Raw genomic sequence first — 24806 nt, forward strand, 5'->3', positions numbered from 1 at the left:
TTTTCTGGATAAAAATCAAAGAATCAGGAAATCCCTCATTCAGCATACGACAAAGTCATATTATCCAGAAATAAAGACAGGGAACCTAAAGAAAGAAGACAATCATCAGCAGAGCCAGAATTAAACGAAGGAGGTGATTTAAATACGAACCGGGAAAATGAAGGTCAGCATATACAATATGCTCTGTGTTGACGCTCTGGAAGGGCAAACAAAGAAGTACCTCCAGACAGGTATGCAGGTATGCAGCTTCTTTAAATCCAGCTACGGTAGAATCTAGCCATAATGAACCAAGGAACGTAAGTCGTGTGTTAAAAAGGCCAAGCAGCTGCCAGTGGAAAAAGGCTATGAATAAAGAAATAGAATTGTTGAAAAAACACGTTACATGGAAGCTACTAGTGCCGAAACCAGGTCACAAGAATATCGTGATCTGCAAATGAGTATCTGAAGTAAAACGAGATGCCGAAGCGCAAATAAACAGGTACAAGGCTAGAATTTTCACAGAAATATAGAATCGATTACGACGAGGTTTTTGCACCTGTACAAGCTACGTGTATAATATTCTTAATTCACAGATCAAGATGAAATGACTGTGAAACATTTCGATACAAAAACAGCATTTCTCAATGGAAATTTAACAGAAACAATTTATATAAAGCAGCTCGAAAGTTATGAAGTTACAGGTAAAGAAAACTACATTTGCAGATTAAGGAAGGACATTTACGGACTAAAACAGACGGCAATAGTATAGAACGACCAGCTAAATAATTTATCAAAGGATTACATGACCGAGCATATTTTAATTGCTGCAAAGAACAGACGGCTTTTACTGTGTAAAACAAACCAAGTATGTAGAAAAATTCTACATACGTTCGAATTACATCAAGCGCAGAGAGCGAGAAGTACCAATAGTTAATTGAAGTGTTATTATACCCGGCAGTGAATACAAGAACGGATATATTTGCAAGTATTACAATTTGTAGCCAAAATAATGAACGATTTACAGGAGCTGATTGGAACGAGTTAAAAAGAGTAGCTCGCTATTTAAAGAGAACGAAGAATTATGAATTAAGTCTTGGACAACGAAGAGGACAAAATAAGCTAATAGGTTTTGCAGATGCTGATTGGACTGAGGATAAAATGGACAGGGAGTCAAATAACAGCTACCTATTTCAATATTTTGGAGAAAAGCTGAATATATTGCAGTTTCTGAAGCACGTAAGAGGAAATATGGCTACAACATCTACTCGAAAATTTTGGAGAAGAAAATCAAAAGACGGCCATCTATGAAGATAATCAAAGTTGTCTAAACCTCGCACAACAAGAAATTTAGCAATAGGACAAAGTATATTGACACAAGATTTCATTACATAAAGAATTTGAAGGATCACAGCATTATGGATTTTAGATATTCTCTCACAGAACAAATAATTGCAGATGACGAAACCATTAGGAAAAGTAAGATTAAAGAGTATAGCTGAAAAATGTGGATTAATTAATTTATATGGTCAATTTTTAGACATAAATTCAAAGATCAATTAATCCAGTGACCATCATCGAGAAAGGGTGTTGGAATACAATGACGGCGGGTAAAAACCCCATTCGAGGACTTCTCATGGATTTCACAATAGTTTTCCCTAAATGGCCCAAGGGGAATTTGTTAACTGGAATATCTCCTTTATTACAAACAATAAAGATCTGTTAACACATCTTAAGATACTTTTAACACAAATATTGCTAGATAAATACTAGAACAGTTTCTTTTGGTAACCTTAAAATTATCTTATCTTCATTTTATTTAGTCTAGTTCTGTATAGATGGCGCTTACGACACTGACACCACATTGCTATTCATCAAAGTCATGTTTTATCTCTTATCTATATAGATATGAATATTCCATAAGAAGGTTACTTGAAAGTCAAGTATATCAAGTAGTTTTTAAGTAGTGTGCAAAGTAATATAGTACAACGTAATTTAAAAATTATTACAAAAATCACATTTTATATAAAAACATTGTAAGCTGTTATAATTTATTTTTCTACAATAAGGGAATTATAGGTTTTGTATATTAAAATAGTTAAATATTTACAATTATTTATTTTATGTATATAGATTTACTTTATGTTTCTGGATATGTACGTGATTGTATTTTTTATATTGTTTTTATATGAAATACTTTTTATATCTTTAAAGTAATTTTTTTTATTATGCATTTATATGGATATAAACTTGTGTATAAAAGTCATATATTGTTAAAAAAGAAAAAAATTATTTTACAATTTTTGTATGTTACCAATGTATGGAAATTATTTTTTCAAATTTTGGGAAAGATTATATTGAACTTATAACTGAATTTTATATTAGAACAGATATTAAATTAGACTGAAAAGTTTTACAGTATCTAGAAATTTACAATTATATAAAATGTAAATCTTTGATATAAGTTAAATACATTTTATTTGATATATTATATATCAAATAAAACAGTTATAAAAGAATAATAGTTTTTGATGATAATTATGAGTAAGTTTATATTGGACAAACAAATTCCACATATGTCTAGTAATGTAAGAGTTATTTATTGTATGTGTATTATCTTTCAACTCATTGAAATACAAAGAATAATATCCTATATAATAATATATATAATATCCTATATCTTATAAAAGTTTATTTAAACTTTTCATAAGAGAAGGACTAAGGAATTTGAAAACTTTTAATCAGAAATCACATATTAAAGTAACTTATTTGGATATCACTGTTAAATGATGTTCAATATATTCATTAACGATATACGCCTTTAAAACTTAAAAATGATAATTGAAAGAGATAAAGAATATACTATAAAATATATTATATTTTTTTATTTAGTTGCTTACAAACAATAATTCATATTTGTTTTCCTTGAGTTCATATGCAACTCGAATATATATATGGATAAGTTAATTTAATCATCTAATAAATGAAGAAGCAGTTAGTAAGTATAGATACTTAATAATATTGAGTTTTATTTTCAATAGTCTAAATATATTTTTATGTTATTCCACAGTAGCGTACCATGATTTTTCTGAATTTTAATGCCCATATTGTGTATGATGTTTAATTACATCACATATATTTCCTAATTATTTAGAATTACACATTAAATTTTATACTTTGTATACACATATTTTATGTAAATATTGATTTTTTTTCACATTTAATAGTACTGTCGATCCTATAATAATATATATAAATATAAATCAGTATATTTAGAAGTGTATTTTTTTTAAAATTGCAATTTTGATTTTTGTGCGCATGCAAAATATTTCATACCATATGAATTACGTTGATATGAAATGTAAACATCTGCTATATACATATTCTTGGAATTAATGTCTTGGTAATTTAATAAATTTTTATCTTATTTATTTGTTTATACATCAAAGAATCTTTTTGTCCAATAATATATTACATTAATTTTATCTTAATATTATATTACAAAGATCATGAAATTTTACCAGTTGTTGTGTAATGAAATGTTTCATATTTTTTATTTTAGATGTGGTTCTATCAGATAAAGGAAATTTATCATATTGTAATAAAAGCACAACATATTTTATATCATATTGTAATAGCATGTTGTAATAAAAGCATTAAGTTAATAACTGTGTACATGCAGCAACTGCGGTTACTAGTTAGCAGCGTGTACATATATACTAATTTGTAAAGTAAATGTATTCACACATAATTAATGAAGTATAAACTTTTATTAAGAAATGCATATATTTTTGTCTAGTAAGTAGGTGTATGTGTGTATGTATATATATAGTAAATACTTTATGTTGATTTAATTATTTTATTGAAATTTGAAGTAAATGTATATACACTGACTAGTCAACATATACATTTCCTATGTTTTAATCATTTATTACAACATATACATATACAATATGTATAAAACAGAAAATATGAAGCAATATGATTGTTTAAATGAATATGATTGTTTCTTCATCTTAATTGAGAAAAGTTTGATCTTTCCTGCCATTCTAAATTATCATCCTAAACATTAAAATTATCTAATATATGTTTATTGTGCAATTTTGCAGCTGACATGTCTCTGAAAGTATGGAAACTATGTATATCTTCAGAAATTAATATTGTATTTAATATATTAAATATTAGCCTTATATATCGATTTTTAATTTAAATAAGTGCTGACTGATCCAATTACACAGGATGTTCAGTAATTGGTGGTACAACCGAAAAGTGGATGATTCTGGATGAAAAGGTAAGTCGAACATATAGAATAACAATTTTTTATCTGAGGCTTTGTTTCCGAGAAAATTGACATTGAACTATCGTGGGGTACAGTTACACTTGATCGCGTCTTGTTAGAACGGATCTCACTGTAAATCGTTATCTCGATGGGACACGTGAATTACGAATACGCAATGAAATAGAATGTTTGAAACAAAGTTTGAAGTTTATAACAAAGATTATTCTTATAGAAATTGCTGAAAATATTGCCCATCTTGCTGAAAACATAATTCTGCTCTTCTAATTAAATTTCTATGAACGCTTTATAAGGTATTCGGTTATTTTAATATATGAAAGGCTACAATAATCTTCTTAATAACTTGTGATTTCTTCGGAATGCTCAATTAATTTAATATGACTCCATAAGTAAGAGTCAAGCAGACTTAAGCTCAAGAGAGCGTGATGAACAAGCTATTGTTCCAGCACGACCAATTTAAGCTTGGTAATGTTGGCTTAAAAAATCTGTCACAGCTAGGAAAATATTTTCGTGATATTGCAAGTGTTTATCAACAAGCAAGCTATATCGAGACATGATCAAGTGCACCCGTACCCGGCGAAAATGTAAAGTCGATTTTCTCGAAAAAAAGCTTCAAATGAAAAATTGTTATTCTATATTTTTGACTTATTTATTCATGTAGAATCATCCCCTTTCCGGTTGTACCACCAGTTACCGAACACCCTATATATCTTGTGTAACTAAATTTGATTTAAACAAAAGGACCCTATTTAAAAACCATCTGTTTTTATATCCAATAAATTTCGTTCAAATGTTATATGTAAACATATATATAAGTTATCAATTCCGCAACTTCTTCGCAGGCCTTCAAAGAGTAGAGGAGGAGATGTTCAAATTACGCGAAAACTTTTAGAGGTTATAACTTTTGACTGAAAAAATATATCGATTCGAATCTTTCGTCAAAAAATTATTAAAAAATTCAAACTTTCGAATGGTACAAGACTTGTATTCCCAAATTTTTTAAGTTAATTTTTACGCATACTTCTAGTTTTCGTGTCTGTAAAAATGAATAGTGAAAAATTACAATACCCAAAAAAGTGTTCTCAAATTTTAACAAAAGAACTCAATATAAGAAGCTCATTTTATGCTTTTTAAACAGTATAAGTCGTATCTCGAAGAAACTGTTGCTTTTAGAGTTATAATTTAAAATCATTTTGATGCGCAACATGTGGTTGTCAATGTTCCAATGTTCGAAATAAATGCTTTGCTTAACATAGAGTAGCTTAATACTCAAACATATATCATTGGAGAACAGGATCATTATTGTACTAAACGAAATTTGTTTTTAAGAATACATTTAAATGCTCTGTATATCCCGAATAGTGGGTACACTTTTTCCACATATATTATGATACTTCCTGTTCAGTTTTCGATGTTAGTTTTAAATGAGGAAAATTTGCTTTTAAAAAGTTATCCGGTACGATAACCATGGACGATCACTATATCATCCAAATCCCATTTATAATATTATTGCTAATAGTAATACTTGCACAACAAATAACAGCTTCATTTCGGCACTGGCAGTAATAACCTTTTACAGATGCAATTATAAGTTATGCAATATCAATTAAAATGAATGTAAAATAAAGCTCCAGAGTACAATGTCGTGATTGTAATTTCACTTCCATGAATAACGATATTTAAATGTCCAAACTATATTTACAAGAATCTGGAAGATGAGTTTCCTTGTTGATGAAAAATTCGTATTTGCCTAAAAATAGGTGATTTGCTATATTAAATTTTATAAGATCTAATTAACACATTCGCGACCGCTAACGTGAATTCACGTCCTATAATTCTTCTTATTTTGAACAACACATAATTGCAACATTGATATTTCAAAACATATTTTATAATTTTTATCCTTGCTATAACGATACAAGTTTGCAGCAACCAGCTTGAGAATTTCATTATTTTTGCTGGTACTCAGTATAAGAAACGGAAAAAATTTGTTAATAAGATCCCGTGAGAGACTTCACGTTCGACAATCTGCTGTATAATGTTAGATGTGCGTAAATTTTTTAATAATGCTGTGGCTACTCCTAGGTCATCGTTATCACTACGTATATTCGTATGGAATATGGATTCTGAAGTGCATTAGTAATTTTTGTATCTTCAAACAGTTTTGGGATGCATTCTGAAGCTGCAATAGTTCCAAAATATTTAAATCTTTTCCGTAAACCATTAACACTTTTTACTACTCATTTTTTTGTTGTTGCACAAACAGATTTCGTTTGTTTGGGATGCTGTAATCGTTTAGTTTCTTTTAGTTTTTTAGTAGGGCGAAAATGAGAACTTTAATATTATTTTGTAATAATTCATTTTTGACATGTCATTATTAGTGTTTTCTGGGATGAGATTTATAAATATCGTTTCGATGAAGTTAGTAGATACAATTTTTTTCCTTTTCTTGATATCTTAATGAAAGATATGTCACACTTATTACAATTACATGAATCCAGTGTAATTTATTTTTAACTTCGATCAATGTGCACCCTAAAAAACAAACAAAAAATCCTAATCTTCGTAGTTAAGTTAATTAGTTAAACGATCTAGAGAAGTTGGAAACGTAAAGAGGTTTGGATAAGCGTCGCATGTCGAAAGAAACATTAAACAATCGAGCAGTAAGGATGAACAAAACTCTCTAAAACAGTCTAACAACACCGATCTTAGTTTCCACTGATATATGTTTGAGTATTGTGGGGCTTGAAGTCCATGTCTTTGGCCACTAGGAGGTGGTTTATAGCCGCTTCGTCGAATGACACGATGCGGGCCTATTTGTCTGCTTTTATAAAAAAAAAACTAAAGTAGTTTTGTCCCCAATTTTTAAGACATAAATGGGAGAGAGAGAGAGAGAGAGAGAGAGAGAAAGAGGGAGAGAGAGAGAGAATGAGGATAAGGATGATTGGGAATGGTCCGACGAGCAGTGTCAAATAAGAAGACGTAGAGAAAAGCCGTAGCGTAGAATGTGGAAGTTGAAGAAAATAGTGTGAATTTGAATATACATAGATCAGCTTAGTTATATAATAAATAATTTTAACACCACCTACAGTTTGATGCTATTAATAAGCTTCTAATCCCAATCCAACAGTATTAAGCCATATGTTAAGAAAAGCATTTATTTTGTTTGTACATTGAACACGCTACGGCTTTTCTCTACGTCTTCCTATTTGAATGCATGGCATGGTCTTCCTATCTGGATGTAATGGCATCCAGAGGTTGCGCACCAAAATGAATTTCATGTTCTAACTTTGAAACGAAAATTTCTGCAAGATGTGATTTATACTATTTAAAAAACATAAAATAAACTCGTTATACTGAGCGTTTAGTTAAAATTTGAGAATACTTTTTTTGAGTATTGTTATTTTTCATTATTCACTTTTATTAATTATGTTATATTATTTATAATTATTAATTTTTTATGACTTTTTGCCGCAAGGTATTATGTAGTTCAACAATACATTAGCAAATATAATACTGTAAACAAGAACGGCAACGAAATAAACGACAAATTAATTATTAAAAGAAAAATTACGTGAGCTATTACGCAATATTTTTCTTACAGCAAAAATTGATAAAATTAATCTAAAGGACTAAAAACATTTTCATAATTTTATCGAAGTATTATATGTTTTTCATAATAGTGATAAATACTTTAGTATATAAGCTAATATAATTTACTAAATATATCAATTACCATATTGACCAGACTGAATGCAATTATACTTTGTTAAAAAAAGAAAAAAACAAACTTTCAATTTCATTTGTACAGTTTCGCACTAAATGATTACAATAATTTTTTTATATGTTGTCGAGAGTATAAATTTAAATATGTTTTCTTGTTCGTAGAATGTGCAGAAGTCTTTAGTTTCTGATATTTGCAAAACAGTGCTACTACAACAGCCAAATTGAACGAAATTATTCGACCCCAATATGGATAATCAATGTTTGCATTTGCTTGGTATAAGATTTGGGTTAGAGTAGTGTTTAATAGTGGTCGGCGTCCGACAATGCATATGAGATTTATGTGTTCAAAAGATTTCGAAAGTTCGTCCATTACAAATAATATTCCTAAGTCGCCGTGACGTATTCATAGGAAAGCTAGATAAGCCATTACACGCGATCGATTCAATATAGTAGTAACAGCAGTTTTTTGTAAATATCTTGGAGACTAGTGATTTTTCTCGAATTTTATATGCGAAAACAATTGTTCAGTGTCATGCATCCAACAGCATTTGATTAAAAAGTCACTGAGATCATTTGATGGCTATGTGACACGTGAGTAAGGTGTACGCTTGGCTAGATCTTTGACCAGCTTAATCCTTGTTTCGTAATGTTGGTGCCAGGTCTATTGGATATGGGTGAGGAATTGTAAAGTCTATGATTCTATTCAATTAAATACTTTTATTATTAGGTTTAAAAGAGTCTTTACGCTTCGAGAGCTATACGAATTGTGAGAACACTCGACAGAAAATCTGGGCTCCTCCCGACTAAAAAAAATGACGATGCAAAGTCTACACGTGTTTTTCTTTCAGACCCTTAGGTATAAACAGTTGGAGGCCCTACTCGAACCGATAAGTTTCTTTCACAGTTTATACACAGGATTCTATTTCTTAACACAAGATTCATTTTTGTTTCCACGTCGACATGTTAAGATAATCCAACAAGGTGTCAACCGCTGAAACCGATTCTTGGTATATGATAGAACGACTTTCCAGACTATCTCGAGTGTCGAAATTTACACAACATGCTACAACAATATAACATAACTGACTGACGACTGTCGTTGATTGTTGTTTGGGAAATAATCCAACTAGAATTCAATATGATCGTATGAATAAACTAATTAGAATTGAACCGCATTTCCATTTTCGGTCACTATAAGGCAGTCAATTACAGTTGTTTTCAAAAACTAAAATTATCGGGCAGCGGTAGTACATACAGGGAGTTGTTTAGAATCGTGCTCCCTTTTTTTTCTTTAGCGTGGGGAAATCCTCATGAAACCCTTGCAGCTGAGGAAACTCCGTAGGTATGCTGGACTCTTACCGGATAAAACCTCACGGCACAGTATACAGTAACACAACTTACTGTTGGCACCTTTGATGTCAGTGTTGCCGAAAATGGAGTACGCATGCGTGAAATAAAGAAATTATATCGCAACGCCACCTGGACTTCTGCCTCACATTTCTTTTATTTTTTTACAGTCTTGGTAGTCTCCTATGTCTGCCCGACTTATTTTCACATCAAGTTAATCAAAATTATTAATAAAAATAACAGATATATTATTTCTAATAGACTGAAAAATAAGGAAAGAAAGCAAAAATCAAAAAGGTATGAAAAATATAGAAGTTATAGTATAACATACAATATAAATGTTTAGTGATATAAATAATATTATACATTGTATACTTTATTTTTAAATTTATTTAAAAATTATTTTATATGCACCTATACAAATATATTAATATCTTAAAGTAGAGGCTGCATTAATTAACAAAACGAAGATATATCTTTAATGAAAATATACTTTCTATTAAACTACTGCAAGAAGTTGAGGAAAATGGAGTAATAACTCGAAGGCTCAACGTCTACTGGGCGTTTTTATTAGTGGTTCACCCGAAGGTTCGTACAGGAATGCCTTCTTAGGCCATTCGTACTAGCCTCAAGGACATCCTCAACGTCATGTTAACCGCCCGTTGACCGCCCGTGCACCCCGTTACCCGATATTTCTTACATTCGACCATACTGACGTCCAGGTCTGCCTTCAGACTTTAATAAGGACATAATAAATAAACTTAAACTACTGTCATCGTGTCACGATACCGTCTTATCATTGTAACCGATGATGGATACCATCGTATTCCTTATCTGGACGAGACGCACTTCGTACCCCTATCTGGCCACCACCCTGCCTGAAATACTCTTTGTATCGGTCTGGTTCGGTGTTTACCTTGATGGTATGCCATTGCACCCATCAACGGTTACCATCTAGGGTACGTCTTTCATCAGTACGAGATGCACTCTGCATCCCTTACTGGCCACCACCCTGCCTAAGACACACATCGTGTCCGTCTGGTTCGGTGTCAACCTTGATGGTATGCCGTGCATCCACCAACGATTGTTGCCTAGGGTACACCTGTACCCATGCTGGGCACCTTGACACACCTTGTGTCGTGACGCACTTTGCGTCCTCCTTCCCTGGCCGGTCATCTCCATCGGAACCGTCGTGGAAGGGTGTTGTTTCATCCGTCCGTCACAAAAGCCATCGCCTTCGCACGTCGGAACGTCTTGCCTGGACGTCGGGCAAAACGGCTATTTGTTTGCCAAAGCCTTACGCCTTGGCCTTCTCTTTTTCTTTCTGCAAACACAATTGAAAATACATGAGATAATGTTCAATTTGCATATCAGTGGACCTTTCTACCATAAACTACATTAAATAAAGGATATAATGGTCTAATCGCCGTGGTCATCCCCTTGGATCATAATCCATGGCTTGATCCGGTCGGCTGCAACGGTTCGCAGTTGTTTTGAGCCTTCCCTCAGATCTTCCACCTCGTACCGATCGTTGGGCAGTACCACTCTTATTCGAAACGGTCCTTTATACTTCGGTAGCAACTTGCGGCTACTCCCCGTCGAGGGTTCACTGGCCACTTGCACCAGCACCAACTCGTCCACGGTGTACCTGCAAGCTTCCCTTCGCGTCCGGTCATATCGCTCCTTTTGCATCTTCTGCTCATGAGAGATGCGTCGACTGATTTATGCTCTCAACGTAGCCAGATCTAGTTGATCCATTTCTTGCCGTACAGCATTCAATACGGTTCCTTCTGCTATTGTCTTCGCATCACACAGTACCGTGAATCTTGACCTGCGGCACTTGTCGCCAGAGCGTCAACAATGGTCTTATTGTAGCGCTCGCACTGTCCGTTTGCTCTTGATGTAGCCACCGCATTTAATATATGTTTGATTCCATACGTTTGGCATAACGTTGCGTATCTCCGTGATATGAAACTTGTTCCACGATCACTTATAATCATCGTTGGCACACCAAACAGATGCATAAGGTTTATCAGGACCTTCTCCGTATGCCGGGTCTTCTGATCCTTTACCGGTTCCACGATGTTAAATTTCGTAAAGGCGTCTACTATTACGAGCAGGTATTTGTTTCCTTTCCGTCTCGTTTCGAAGGGTCCTGCATGGTCGATGTGTAGGGTGTGGAACGGAGTCGGTATCTTTTCTATTACATTTAGCTTACACTGCTTTTTGTCCGTGGTGTGCTTATAGTATGCACAGCTTAAACATGCTTTCACATATTTATCCACGAAGCGTCGCATATTGGCAAACCAATAATTTCGCTGAATCCTTTCCAGCGTTTTCTCCGAACTCAAGTGTCCAGCCTCGTCATGACATAATCTACAGATCTGCAACCTTGCATTCATCGGAACAACCCATGCTAACTTATCATTAGGCAAACATCTATACAATTTACCTCGTTTTAATACATATTCCTTGAAATAGTGTTTTACTTCGGGAGATTTCTCGTTATTAGCGAGAATTGTCTGGATGCACGACAATTGCTCGTCCTGCATTTGGGCGGCGACGATCCATTCGTCCTCCGTGATGTCAATGCAGGCAACTTCGAGGGTGATCGGCTGAGAGTTTCGGCTAAGAGCATCCACATGTGCCATCTTCGTCCCTGACCGATACATAATTTTAAAAGTATACTCTTGAACTTCGAGCCACCATCGGCCTACGCGCGGCAATAAATCTTTCTTCGAAAAGGTTGTCCGTAAGGCATTGCAGTCGCTTACTACGGTGAAGTCGATCCCTAGCAGATAGACTCTAAAATGTCGCAACGCGAAAACAACAGCCATCGTCTCGAGCTCGTAGGAGTGGTAACACCTTTGATCAGCTGTCGTCTGTTTGCTGAAATATGCCATCACTGCCATTTGCCCATCTTCCTGTTGTTGCAGCAGCATTGCTCCAACGCCGATCGAACTGGCATCCGTATGCAACTCGGTGGGTTGAGCTGGATTGAAAATACGCAATACTGGTCACGTGGTCAATTTTTCCTTTACTTGACGGAAGGCTTGCTTTTGTTCTTCCCTCCATTGCCACGGCACGTTTTTGCGGGTTAGGCGCGTCAAAGGCTCAAGTGCGGCGAAATTCTTAATGAATTTCCTAAAATAGCTTACCAGTCCCAAGAATTGGCATACCTGCTTTACATTTTCGGATAGTGACATGTCCTTAACGGCATCGATCTTTCGTTGACCTGGTCTCAACCCTTGTTCGCTTATTTCCCATCCTAGGTACTCGATCTTTTGCTTGAAAAAGGAACATTTTTCCAGTCGAAGAGTCAGACCATGTGTCCGAAAAGCCTCCAATACTTTCCGTAGCCGGTCGATCCCTTCTTCCACTGTCGTCGACGGTATAATTACGTCGTCCAAGTATGGAAACGCTATCGTCCCTTTCAAAGGTCCAAGGACTCTATTTATCAACCGTTGGAAAACAGCTGGCGCGTTTGTCAATCCGAAGGGCATTCTTAATTTTCCGCGACCGGAACTTGATAATAGCTCGACACTAAATCAAGTCCTGTGTAATATCGATTGCCCCCCAACCTATCGATCTGGTCGTCAATGAGTGGCAAAGGATATTTATCCTTAACGGTCACTGCGTTTAATCGACGGTAGTCAACACACATTCTAATATCTCCTGTCTTTTTTCGTACGGGCGTAATTGGACTCGCGTATAGTGAATCAGACTCTCTAATAATTCCATTCTGTAATAAGTCCGCAATAATTTCGCAAAGGACTTTCTTTTCCGGTTTGGCGAGACGGTAGGGATTATACGCTATCGGTTCATCCGTGACGCATCTTATTTCCATCGATACGGTATTCGTCTTTTCGAGGTCCCGCATCGACGATGAAATACGATCTCGAAACTCTTCGATTAGCTCGACGCATAATCTTCTCTCTTCGTTCCTGACGTTTCCCAAATTTAAAGTAGGCGATACTTCGACGGTACAAATATCCATCGCGGCGATTATCTGCGGTCTCTAGCAGTTTTTCAAATCTTGGACAATCTTTTACCATGTGATCCAGTTTGCCACAGTTGTAACATCTGCTTGACTTCGGTTGGTCCTTGTCGGCAGTCTTTGTTGATCGGTCCATTTTTATCCTCTTCTCTTCTTTTCCGGGCATTTTCCCCATCGAGCACGTAGACGCATAGAGTTCATTGGGATCCGCGTATTTCGCGAATCTCACTGTCCGGGCTAGTGCCTCGTCAGGGATCCCAAAAATAATCATATCAACGATCTTCTCGTCACTCGGTTGAATATCCAATCGCCGAATTAAGTTTAATTTCTGGAAACAATAATTTCCAAGCGATTGCCCCGGCTTCACTTCGTATAGGTCCGCTTCTCGCAGCATCCGTGAGAACGGCATCGTCTGCCGAAATTGGGCGACTAAATATACCTTCGTTTCGGCCCACGCTGTCGCGATACGCATCCTCGTGTCGTACCATTGACGAGCATGCCCCTTCAGCCGGGTTGCGGTTAGACGCATTATGCTGGAGTCATCCCAGCCGTATTGTTTCGCGAGCTTGTCCACGTGGCGAACCCAGGTTTCGATCGCCATGTTCTCCTTCGCTGGGTCGTACACGAGAATAAGATTCTCATCGCCGTGGCGTATTCGTCCGGGCGATTTTGCGCGGGTGGCGGTGATATTCGTGTTTACACTTTCCATGCGATGCTCGTCGTTCCGTCGGCTACGCGAGCACGAATCGCGTCTTCGCGGGCTGCGCGAGCACGAATCGCGTCTTCGTGAGCTGCGCGATCTAATTCGCGAAACGTGTCTTCGCGGGCTTTGCGAACGTGATTTAGATGGTGAACGCGACCGTTGGAGAAACTTCTCCAACATTGCCTCCAATTTTCCAAGGCGCGCTTCGACAGAGGTGGTTCTCCTGTCGTCTCGAGCCATGCTTTCGCGGCTTAGCGATGCGCGATCCATTGCAATAATTAGTACACTATTTAACTCACTTAACTTCACAATGTCTTATCACGCACTACACTATGTCCGTCACAGTCACAGGGTTTATCCCGCTTCTGATTTGTAAGAAGTTGAGGAAAATTGAGTAATAACTCGATGGTTCAACGTCTATTGGGCGTTTTTATTAATGGTTCACCCGAAGGTTCGTACAGGAATGCCTTCTTAGGCCATTCGTATTAGCCTCGAGGACACCCTCAACGTCATGACCCATTCGTATGTTTTGGCAAGGCCCCGGGGAGGGGCAATGCCGCAGGGAAATACACACGGCCCTCGTTGACCGCCCGTGCACCCCGTTACCCGATATTTCTTACACTACAGATATCCTATTTTTCATTTCGTCCAACTCCTTTCTTGTTTCATATTTCAACTACTCGATTCACCTCGATACAAATCAAAGAAAAGGAAGTCAATAACAGTGCAAAAAGTTATTTTTATATAATATTGCAAAACAAAGAAATGTAAGAAAAAAAGGAAACACAATATTAAGCTTCATTTCAACTTCCTTTACGCGTTTGTTACTCTAGAAGCTTGAAAAAGGAGACAAATAAATAATAAATACAATTGAACTTATTAGAAAATTGAATATTTCGTATAAACGCACAACCATGCATTCAAAGCGCATCCATGTTACAGCATACATTAATACATAACATATCATACACACAAGACTGCTAAGAAATAAAGAGAAAAAAAATAAAGAGCGAGTGAGGCAAAAGTCATTGCGATCGAACTCATAATGACGTGCATGAGCATTAAATTTTTAGCAACACAAAATCAGAAGAGTTGCGCTACTGTATACTGTACCCACGGTGACCGTCCTCGGCGCTGCTGGGAGGGGACTGAGAACTCAACGAACACGTTCAGTCCCCCCCTTCGCCGAGGGTGCCTCTGATATTGAAAGGAAATTATTAGAATTGGAAATGGAAAAGTAAGAAAAGTTAGCGTATAGGAAAAAGTTGTTCAGAACCGTATCCCCGACAATATATTTAAAAATGATAAAAATCTGTTGGATTCCTAGTTGAACAGAGTCGAGGGAATCAAATACAACGTTTTAAATTCGGAAAAAAGATTTTATTCATGAGGTACGTGGTTTGTAGTCTAGCGTGAAATGCTGAATTCTGAATTATTAGTATGAAAGACTGTGGTTTTTCGAATTTGGTATTTAAGGAATTTGTAAGGAACTTGGGAAAAAATAGTTTCAAAGGTTAGAGAGGGTAGCCAAGGGTCAAGGATGAGACATAAGTTAGAAGAGACAGAAAGATGAGTAATAGTTAGGGTATGTGACTGTTTGAGGTGAATCTTGCTGTTTACACTCCAGATAAAAATCTTACACTGCGTTTGATAGCTTACAGACACACTTTTCAAATCCATGTATCGAGAAGTTATAAAATGAATAACTAATAAAGCATTATTCCCATACCCAATATATATAGCTATAGGGCCTTTAACATTGGTTTTCAAGAGAACGGCGGTTGAATACAAAGTGAAGAATATATTTGACTTTCAAGTTCATGATCAAGATTAATTTTGCGGCAAGTCTTTTTAATAAATTCCACCGTTGAGAAATATAGAATTACGCTATTGTGGCCGTGATATAACATTTTGAAAAATCCCCAACATAAAACACATAACAACAAACATAATATGACTTTTGTTTGTACAGATTTTCAAGATATAGAGACTTGATCTATCCAAGTTAATATTCTATCCATATGTATGAGAAAACCTATAATTCATATATCAATTATAGTACACACGTAAAGCTATTATTAAATATGCACATCAGACATCTTCGTGAATGAACTTCTTTTTAACTTTAACATCAACTTCTGTCATGGGTAAATACCCTAATACCTAAATTTTATACCTACTAATACAATACTCTTATCTTGCAATTGTGCTTTTTTTGGCAACATAAGTCTGAAAGTTACATTTTACTCTTATATTGTATTTTGGTATACAGATTAACTCATTCGCTGCCAGACAAATTAGAGCGGTTTGCTCTGGGCGCCAAGATTTTATTTATTAAGTTTATATTTATCCAGTGATGAATCGCAACCGATCTAAACTTGTAGTGCAAGGTAAGGCAGTTTGGTACATAGACACTTACTACAAGATATCTCGTAGTTGGTAGCGAATGGGTTAAGTAACCAGAAATAAGCCATTTAAATAACTCCTTTAATTTTTGAAGTACAAAGAAATGTTTTAAACAAAAGCTGTTTAATTTCGAAAGTTAAAATTACGTAATAAAAAAAATTTGTTTAATGTGAACGTGTTCACGTGGAACGAATTAAAATATCACAGTCACTAAAGAATCACGAACGGTGGAATCAACACATGATCCACCAAGATCGCCAAACTTCACACATTTTTTTTTATAGGCAAGATTAAAGAAAACGCAAAAACATGTACAGATTGTAACTGTACTATAATAATGTAAAATATACTTGAATAACGCACACAGTTTAACAAATACCTCACGCGGACCAACATCTCAGATATTGTATTTCCCTGGCTAAACGTCACTTTGAGTATTCATTGTAATATTGATTTACTATTGTACTACTATTTTGTACTATTAGGATTTTTATAAATAATAGAACTCTTCTTTTAGAAGAATTTAGAATGAATTTTTCATTCATTATTGCGTCCGCGACCTTGAGTGACTTTAAGTATCCCTGGTATTTGAATTCGTTTTACATTTTACATATTTGTTCTTTGCAGATTAGTAATTAACTAAGATATTTAACATAAAAATATGAAAAGTGTTACCGTAATTTCTAACGTATTTCTCTTGAATATAATATGTACAAATTATTTCAAAATAATATGTCATAAAAAATATGGTATTCAATTACTGGTATTCAAAACTAATTCAACTTTTAAATCATTCGCTATTATACTTACAGAAATTGCAAGTGTTGTGATTAATTGCTTACCAATTAAAGAAATTCAACTTGTTTAGTTATTATTTTGTTCTCGTTATCTACTGATATTTATATAGGATGTCAATATTTCTAACGACTTCATGTATTCCCTAGGAAAGTTCATTTGGTTTTATCAATAACTTTTGTATCTTTGAAAAAGTGTTTATGTTACGCTATTGTTGGACTACATTCAGTCTAAGTAAAAATACATTCCATATATTTTTTCATTTGTGCGTTCACACTTTCTGTTCCATGGCGTATCCCCAGGATTAAACACATCTTATCTCCTTATCTCTTTTCATCTATCTCTCATTTAGGGACACTTACATGTCTTTATCTTGGTTAAATTCATAAATCGTATTCGAGTGACTGACAACTTTTACTAAGGACAACATCCCGAGTGCTGATTACCAGGACATTTACGTCCACACAACCCATGACATCTGTCTTGAGATATTATTTGTCTATCATCCTATATGATATAGCTTCGAATTTCTTGGTCTTCAACAGCTGAATTGCATGCGTAAGAACAAAAAAAAAAAATAGATCTCTAAAGGGCAAGGTTAAACCTAGTGACCGTTGACAAGGTCTTGGGACCCATGCCTGGCGAGGGTCGCACCACATGACCACTTTTCACCTTCCACCTCCATCCATACAACCTACTCTGCATGGATTACATTTGAAACGTACGGAATAGGTTGATGTTGATGGATCTATCCACTAATTGGATTGTACATTGACAAATTAGGTGAAGAAGCTGATTCCTGGGATTTTGAGAATTTTTAGAGATTCATCGAGGAATCAGTTGCATAGCACATTACAAAATGCGAACATTGACACGAGAGAAACGGTATCATTTCGCATGCACATTGACGATCGGATATACACCTATCCGAGCGTGAAATCTATCGAAGAAACAGTATACTCTTTGCAAATTCCATTAGAATTTCTACTATTATCTTTTCTATTTTATAATATACTTTCTAATATTTTTCATGTCTTCAATTTTCCTTACCTCTTTCAATTCTACTCAACACAGGAAAAAACTTTCTAAATAATCTTTAAAAATCAAGAATAATTATAATTATGGATTTACATTTATACTATGAATTACAGTTACGTTATTTAAATATTACATAATTTTATCTAAAGAATTATCGACAGTGTTGACAAATACAATACATAAGTAAGGAATATGTATGAAATACTAAAATTAGATTATAATTTTATACATTTTTATATGTGTCCATTAAGCGAATCACGTGGTAACTAATTAATTTATATTGTTATAGATGACTCTACGTTGGGGTGTAGCAGGAGCTGGAAAGATATCACATGATTTTGTGTCGGCTTTACGGACTCTACCAGAATCCGAACATGTAGTGCTTGCGGTGGCGGCACGTGAACTAGCGAGAGCAAAAAATTTCTCTAGCTTGCATAACATCCAAAAAGCATTCGACAGTTATGAAAAACTAGCAGAGGATAGGGATGTTGGTACGTTGTTAGTCACTTTTACTTAACCACATGGATTTTGACAAAACTTTTCTTAACCCATTCACTGCCAGACAAATTTAGAGCGTCTTGCCCTGGGTACCAAAATTTTATTTTAAAGAGAACATGGAACTTCATAAGACATTTACAGACCATCGTTTTTAATAATTCCTAACTATAGGCTATAAACTTATTCTAACTGCAATCAATCTAAACTTGTAGTGCAAACTAAGAGATATTTTGTAGTTGGCAGTGAACAGGTTAATTACTTTATTGTAGCAAACATACAACAAGAGAAATAATAAAAAGTGGACGCTTTGAGCTTAGGTACTTTGAAGAGAATGAACTATGTATTTTGAGTTTTCTTCCAATTTAGCAAGTTACTCTTTCGATTGCCTACAATTTAAACATCACATTTAATGGCTATCTTAATAACTTAAGAAAAGATTTCATCCGGATGTTCTGACAACCTTTGTTCCTTCTAAATTGATCAGTCAGCAAATTGCGGCTCTTCAACAATCACTTTATGCTATATATAGGATGATTCATTACTCGTGTGACAAATTTTTACAGCTGATAATACACTTGAAAAGTAACAAAAAAGTTCATATAAACCTTGGTTGTCAAAAATGGCAGAGAAAATTGGGATTTTTGTTTTTTTTTCAGAGAAACAGCAGTTTCACTTATATTATTGATTGTATTTTCCAAACCGTTAGTCCTGCACGAAAATGACAAACATCACTGAAAAGAGCTATAAATTTTCTATTATAATAGTTCCCGTTTTATCCTGAAACTCGAAAACAGGTGAAGTAATAAAAGTTTAAACTTATATCAGAAGGCAAAATTTGTAAATTATGAAAACTTTAATCTCCTATTTAGGTAATTATTTTTAGACCTGGAGGGCAGCAAATTTCACAAAAACTTCTTTATTCATTAAACTTTGTGATGATATAATCAGTTTCTTATTTTGACGCACAGAAACAAAGAAATTTTGTATGAAATATGAAAATTGCAGGAAGGAAATGGAGTGGGTAAAGCAACTACTAGCTACATTTTTTCCATAGTCACATTTATTGTATTTAATTTTGTTAGCTTTTTTACTGTTAGCCCTTTATTATCTGAACTAAGTACATTTTCAAATTGCTTTCCATCATTTGCGATGTATAGTCTTCATTTTCATTTAATTAAGCGCATGGTGACTGTATGCTCACAGAGAGCAACGATAATATTCAAGAAATCGTTACTTTTGAGTCAAGGTTTAGGTTAATTATTCGTTTAGAACATGGATCAATTAGACGGTCACATTTTATCACTCACACGCTTGGGAGGGCGATTCTAACCGTAATACGCAATGGACTGAAATTGTCGGCGAAGTAGCTGCCAGTACAATAAATACGCAAAAAAGTCACGCTATAGTCTCAGGACTCTCTCTCATGCTTTCAAACTCTCAATCTTTCATTGGCTCTTTCTCGCTCTCTTTTGCTATCTATCTTGATAATGTTCACTTAATACGTTCGCTTTCGCAGTGATTGTCGTTGGGTCTTCTTTTTCTGGGATCGGCAGTCTTTGAATCGCTTCTGATTGGTTGCGAGGGGACTGTTCACTTCTGCATTAGTCGACAACATCGATCGGTGGATCTCGCTAACCAGTTCCTCTCAACGGCGACTGATGGTGCACGGACTTCCCGGTCGATCTGGCCGTCGATATTGGCGTCAACGTTTTCATAGGCCGTCTGCAAATATCGTCTCGCCGAATCAGCCTCCTCCATGGGCTACGAGGGAATTGAGAGTCCTCTGGCGCTTTATTACCTGGTCTCTGGTTCAACAGGGTGATTTTGTGACCGACGCAGGGTCTTCAACAGGTCGACGATCTCTCGGGTTCCTGATGGCTCTTCTTTAGGGGTTTACTTCATCGAACAGAGCCGTTATGATGCTGATCCCCTGGAGGTTTTCCTGAGGAGAAAAATAATCTGTCCTCAAGGCTGGAGTGGCGTCTCTGTGGTTCACCATTGAGCCTTCTTCTGCTGCTTCAGCACATAGCCTTTCCAGAAGGTTCCTTCCCGGTAATTGGTGGGATCTTCATAGCAGGCCTCTTCAGGGGTCTTCTCGTGCCATTCTCACATTCACACAGGGGCTAGGAGCTGAGGGGGGACTCTGTGAGATTTCTACTTATATTAATTACAAAAAAGTTGATCGCAGTCTAACGAACTTATATTCTATCTTTAACTTGTGACATCACCTTGCCATAATAGGTACCAGTTGCAGTGATGCATGGAACTTTTAATTACATATGGTTTTAGTACGCATAAACATGTCACATGTATATAAACTTACCTGCATATTTAATTTTAGCATGGCAAAAAAATTGCATTAAATTTTATTTTATTTTAACACATTGATCAAATTCTATTTGTCATTCCTATAATAAGATAAAGATATGAAACTTGCAATATTGTAAAAAGTCATAACTTATTCCTTAATTTGTCCATTTACTTGCCTTGTTTTATCATTGTGATCAGTCTGGAAAACAATTTTGCTTAATTAAATTGATGGTGAATGGTTTTTGTAAAAATATGTGTAACATGTCAACAACGATTCAATTTTTGATAAAATAACTTTTTCTTGCTCTAGACATTTTCTTTGTCTTTTGGAATCAGACTTTGAAGTGTCATCTTTGAAAGCGATTTGTTTCAATGCTTTTCATTAATATATAGTAAAAATGTGAATATGATTGAACGTTTAAAACTTTTCAGTGTTTTTATGTCTTGAATATTTTAATAGGTATTAAAATTGTTGAAAATTTTGAAAGCTTTATTGTATAGAATTCTTTTGAATGCATTGCCTTTTAGAACTCATTCAACTTTTCTTCAATTCTTATTCAACTTTTGCCTGCTTGATTGATTCAAATGTGTGTATAATTTACATGTAAACAATGTATTAAATCTTTCAAGATCTATTAATACTTTTAAGAGTTTTGAATATTACTATTATCTTTAATCATGTAGCAAAAAATATCTATTTACTATTTTGCTATACTATTAGCTTACTATTACCATTTTTTTTTACTAATTGTCGATATACTATTAAAATTCATAATTCTGATATAAAAATAAAGTGAATGATGTCTATAAATATTTTATATATAAGAACTTGTTTAAATTCAGTATTTATCCATGTGATACATTATTTCATATTTTATTTTTTCAGATGTTGTATACATTGGAACATTACACCCCCAGCACTTTGCAATTGCAAAATTAATGTTAAATCATGGAAAACATGTTTTATGCGAGAAACCTTTAACCATGAATTTAAAGCAAACAACAGAATTAATAAATTTAGCAAAGGAAAAGAAATTGTTTTTAATGGAAGGTATTTGGAGCAGATGTTTTCCTGTATATGAAATTCTTAAACAAGTAATCGATTCTGGAGCTATTGGAAAAATTCATCAAGTCACTGTATCTTTTGGATTTAAATTGTCTGATGTTCAACGACTGAAGTATGTTAACAATACTTACTTTTTTGTACATGTTCAAAATTAAAATCTGCCACGTTTGTACTTTTGCATAAAAAGTTATTATTAAGTTTATTGTTACTGTTATCCTTCTTACGTTTGTTTTAATTAGAAATGACTAATGTAATGTACAATACTGTTTGCAGTTAGTTTAATTTTGATATTTCATTACACACACAATACTTATATCTCAATTGTCATAATATAATCCCCTTTCTTTATTAGTTTTGCTTATTTACTTACCTTGTGTTATTATTGTGACTAGTCTAAATTAACACGCGAATTTAGATAATCGCATATCGTTACAAAAATAAGTGAAAACGTTTTTCAGAATCATAGCAATAGCAAGGTGAGTAAACAGGCAATAATAATCTAATTTTTCTAGTTCTAATTATATTGATTTGTAAATAGGTTTTATTATAGGCATCTACATAGATTAATATTGTGTACTTACTTTCCCATTTAAATTTTACATGCATATAGAACGACAAAGAAGACTGTAAATATTCTCTTAAGAAATGTTTTCTTATGCCTCTTTAACACCAAAGAGAACCCATACAATGTTATTGGTTGTGTTATTGAGGCTGTAATTATTTTCGCTAGTAAAGTCCAGATGTGTTTCATAGGGTTAAGATTCAGACGAGTTTTTGTAATATTGTAGAAAAAAATATATTTTTCTTTTTAGCATTAAGAGTTTAGGTGGAGGTACTGTGTTGGACTTGGGTGTATATGCAATACAATTTGCTTGCTTGATATTTAATAATGAAGTACCACACACTGTACAAGCTGTTGGTTATTTAAACGAAGAAGGAGTTGATCTGTCTGTATCTGCAAGCCTCGTTTATAAAGGAAATCGTACTGCAACTATTGTCACTCATTCCTGTGTTGATTTACCTAATGAAGCCTATGTTATTGGTACAAAAGGAACGATAAAGGTGCCGAAATTTTGGTGCCCTACATCTATAGAATTACCGAGTGGTACAAACAACATTTCACTTCCTAAATGTGAACAAAAGTTTAATTTTATTAACAGTGCCGGATTGGCATATGAAGCCATTGAAGTTCGCAAATGCATCTTAGCAGGTATCATATATTTTTTAACTTACGTTAAATTAAACATATTAACATTAAATATTTTTTTAAAATGTCTTGTTAGACTTTATGTATACAATACAGGGTGCATCATTTTACTGTGCCACTTAAATTTACTCGTGAAGTATTAGTTATGTCAAAAAAGTTATAGATAAAAAAGCGGACTATCAAGAAACTAATTATTATATAGTATAGCCTACTTGATACTAAACAACTTTTGTTTGAAAGAAATTTAAAAAAATTAAAATAAAAAATGATTTTTTTACTTTATTACAAAACTAGATCAAAGTAAACATTGTTATGGGAATGTAATATTAAAACATTGGAATTTCCAATAAATGATTTTTTATAAGTTTAAATTATAATTCAGAAGCAAAGTTTACCTGATAAATAAATAAATAAATATGTATACACGCAATATTAGTTGGAATTTTATTATTTTATTTTTCATTTAGTTTAATTTACAGGAAAAGCAAATGTTTAAAATATTTATAACTAATGTTCAATTCGTTTTGTTTTAGGTGCGCTGGAAAGTTCTAAAGTACCGCACAATGTTTCCCTACTGATTGCACAATTAGAAGATGAGATTCGAAGACAAGTTGGGGTTACATATCCTGAAGATTAAAATGTATCATTAAAAAATTAACTGTTTTGAACACGTCAGTGTTAGACACTGAATGTCTATATTAAAAACATGGAACAATAAATAACCAATTTATGCTGCATAGAAGTACTTTAGTTTCGTAACGTTCATTCTTATATTTACCTATTTCATGTTATGAATTTGTCAAGAATTCTTCTACAAAGTGGCTATTTTTATTACTTGAAAAAGATCGAGTCAGTGTTTATAAAAAGACAATAACAAAAGTTGGTCAATTTTAGACTTGGCTAGAAATAATAGTTTTTTATAAGATATGATTTTGCGCAGTTTAAAAAAACTATAATAGTTACTTATTAAAAAGATAATTTCTTTGAATAATTTGTTTGAATGATGAAAGTTTAGTAATTTTAGCAAGTAATTTTGAGTTAATTACTGCTTCTAAATAGTAATTATGTCTTAAAATTCATTACACTCAATAACACGAAAGGCTTTTGCACTCACTATTAAATACAAATAAGTATATATGAGTCTTACTTCTTCTGACAATTTTAAAATCACTAACTGTGGATAAAGCAAAATAAACCCAGACAACACAAGATAAGATGGTGGCGACACCATACCGGCACTGTAGCGACACTTCCGAGGAGTGTCAGCAGATCCGTAGTCATCTACGTCCGCACTTGTTAGCTAAAATGCCGGCACGCAGTGGCAGCACGTTCTAGTCACCAGCGTAGCACGCGTGCGAATGACACTGCGCCACCACCAGCGTGACACGCGTGTCATCGTTCCATTCAAAAATTTTTCTACATTGGCGTAGGCGTCACATT

General features: G+C 34.3%; 2 protein-coding genes across 2 annotated transcripts in view; both read left to right on the forward strand.

Moving 5' to 3' along the window:
* Nd-23 (NADH dehydrogenase (ubiquinone) 23 kDa subunit) overlaps positions 1–24806 on the forward strand; it is a 139693-nt gene that overhangs the window by 104223 nt on the left and 10664 nt on the right. The window lies entirely within an intron of this gene.
* Positions 1864–24108, forward strand: LOC143428334 (trans-1,2-dihydrobenzene-1,2-diol dehydrogenase). Its single transcript, XM_076903121.1, has 5 exons — positions 1864–2012; positions 18575–18776; positions 21980–22271; positions 22972–23369; positions 23900–24108. The coding sequence occupies exons 2-5, from the start codon at positions 18575–18577 to the stop codon at positions 24001–24003; spliced, it is 996 nt and encodes a 331-aa protein (XP_076759236.1). The 5' UTR covers positions 1864–2012; the 3' UTR covers positions 24004–24108.

The sequence above is a fragment of the Xylocopa sonorina genome, chromosome 10 (assembly GCF_050948175.1).
Source record: "Xylocopa sonorina isolate GNS202 chromosome 10, iyXylSono1_principal, whole genome shotgun sequence".
NCBI classification, from domain to species: domain Eukaryota; kingdom Metazoa; phylum Arthropoda; class Insecta; order Hymenoptera; family Apidae; genus Xylocopa; species Xylocopa sonorina.

Coding starts and splice junctions, on each gene's coding strand:
- LOC143428334 (XM_076903121.1), top strand. CDS start 18,575: ATGACTCTACGTTGGGGTGTAGCAGGAGCTGGAAAGATATCACATGAT. Junction 18,777..21,979: donor AGCAGAGGATAGGGATGTTG/GTACGTTGTTAG, acceptor TTATTTTTTCAG/ATGTTGTATACATTGGAACA. Junction 23,370..23,899: donor TCGCAAATGCATCTTAGCAG/GTATCATATATT, acceptor GTTTTGTTTTAG/GTGCGCTGGAAAGTTCTAAA.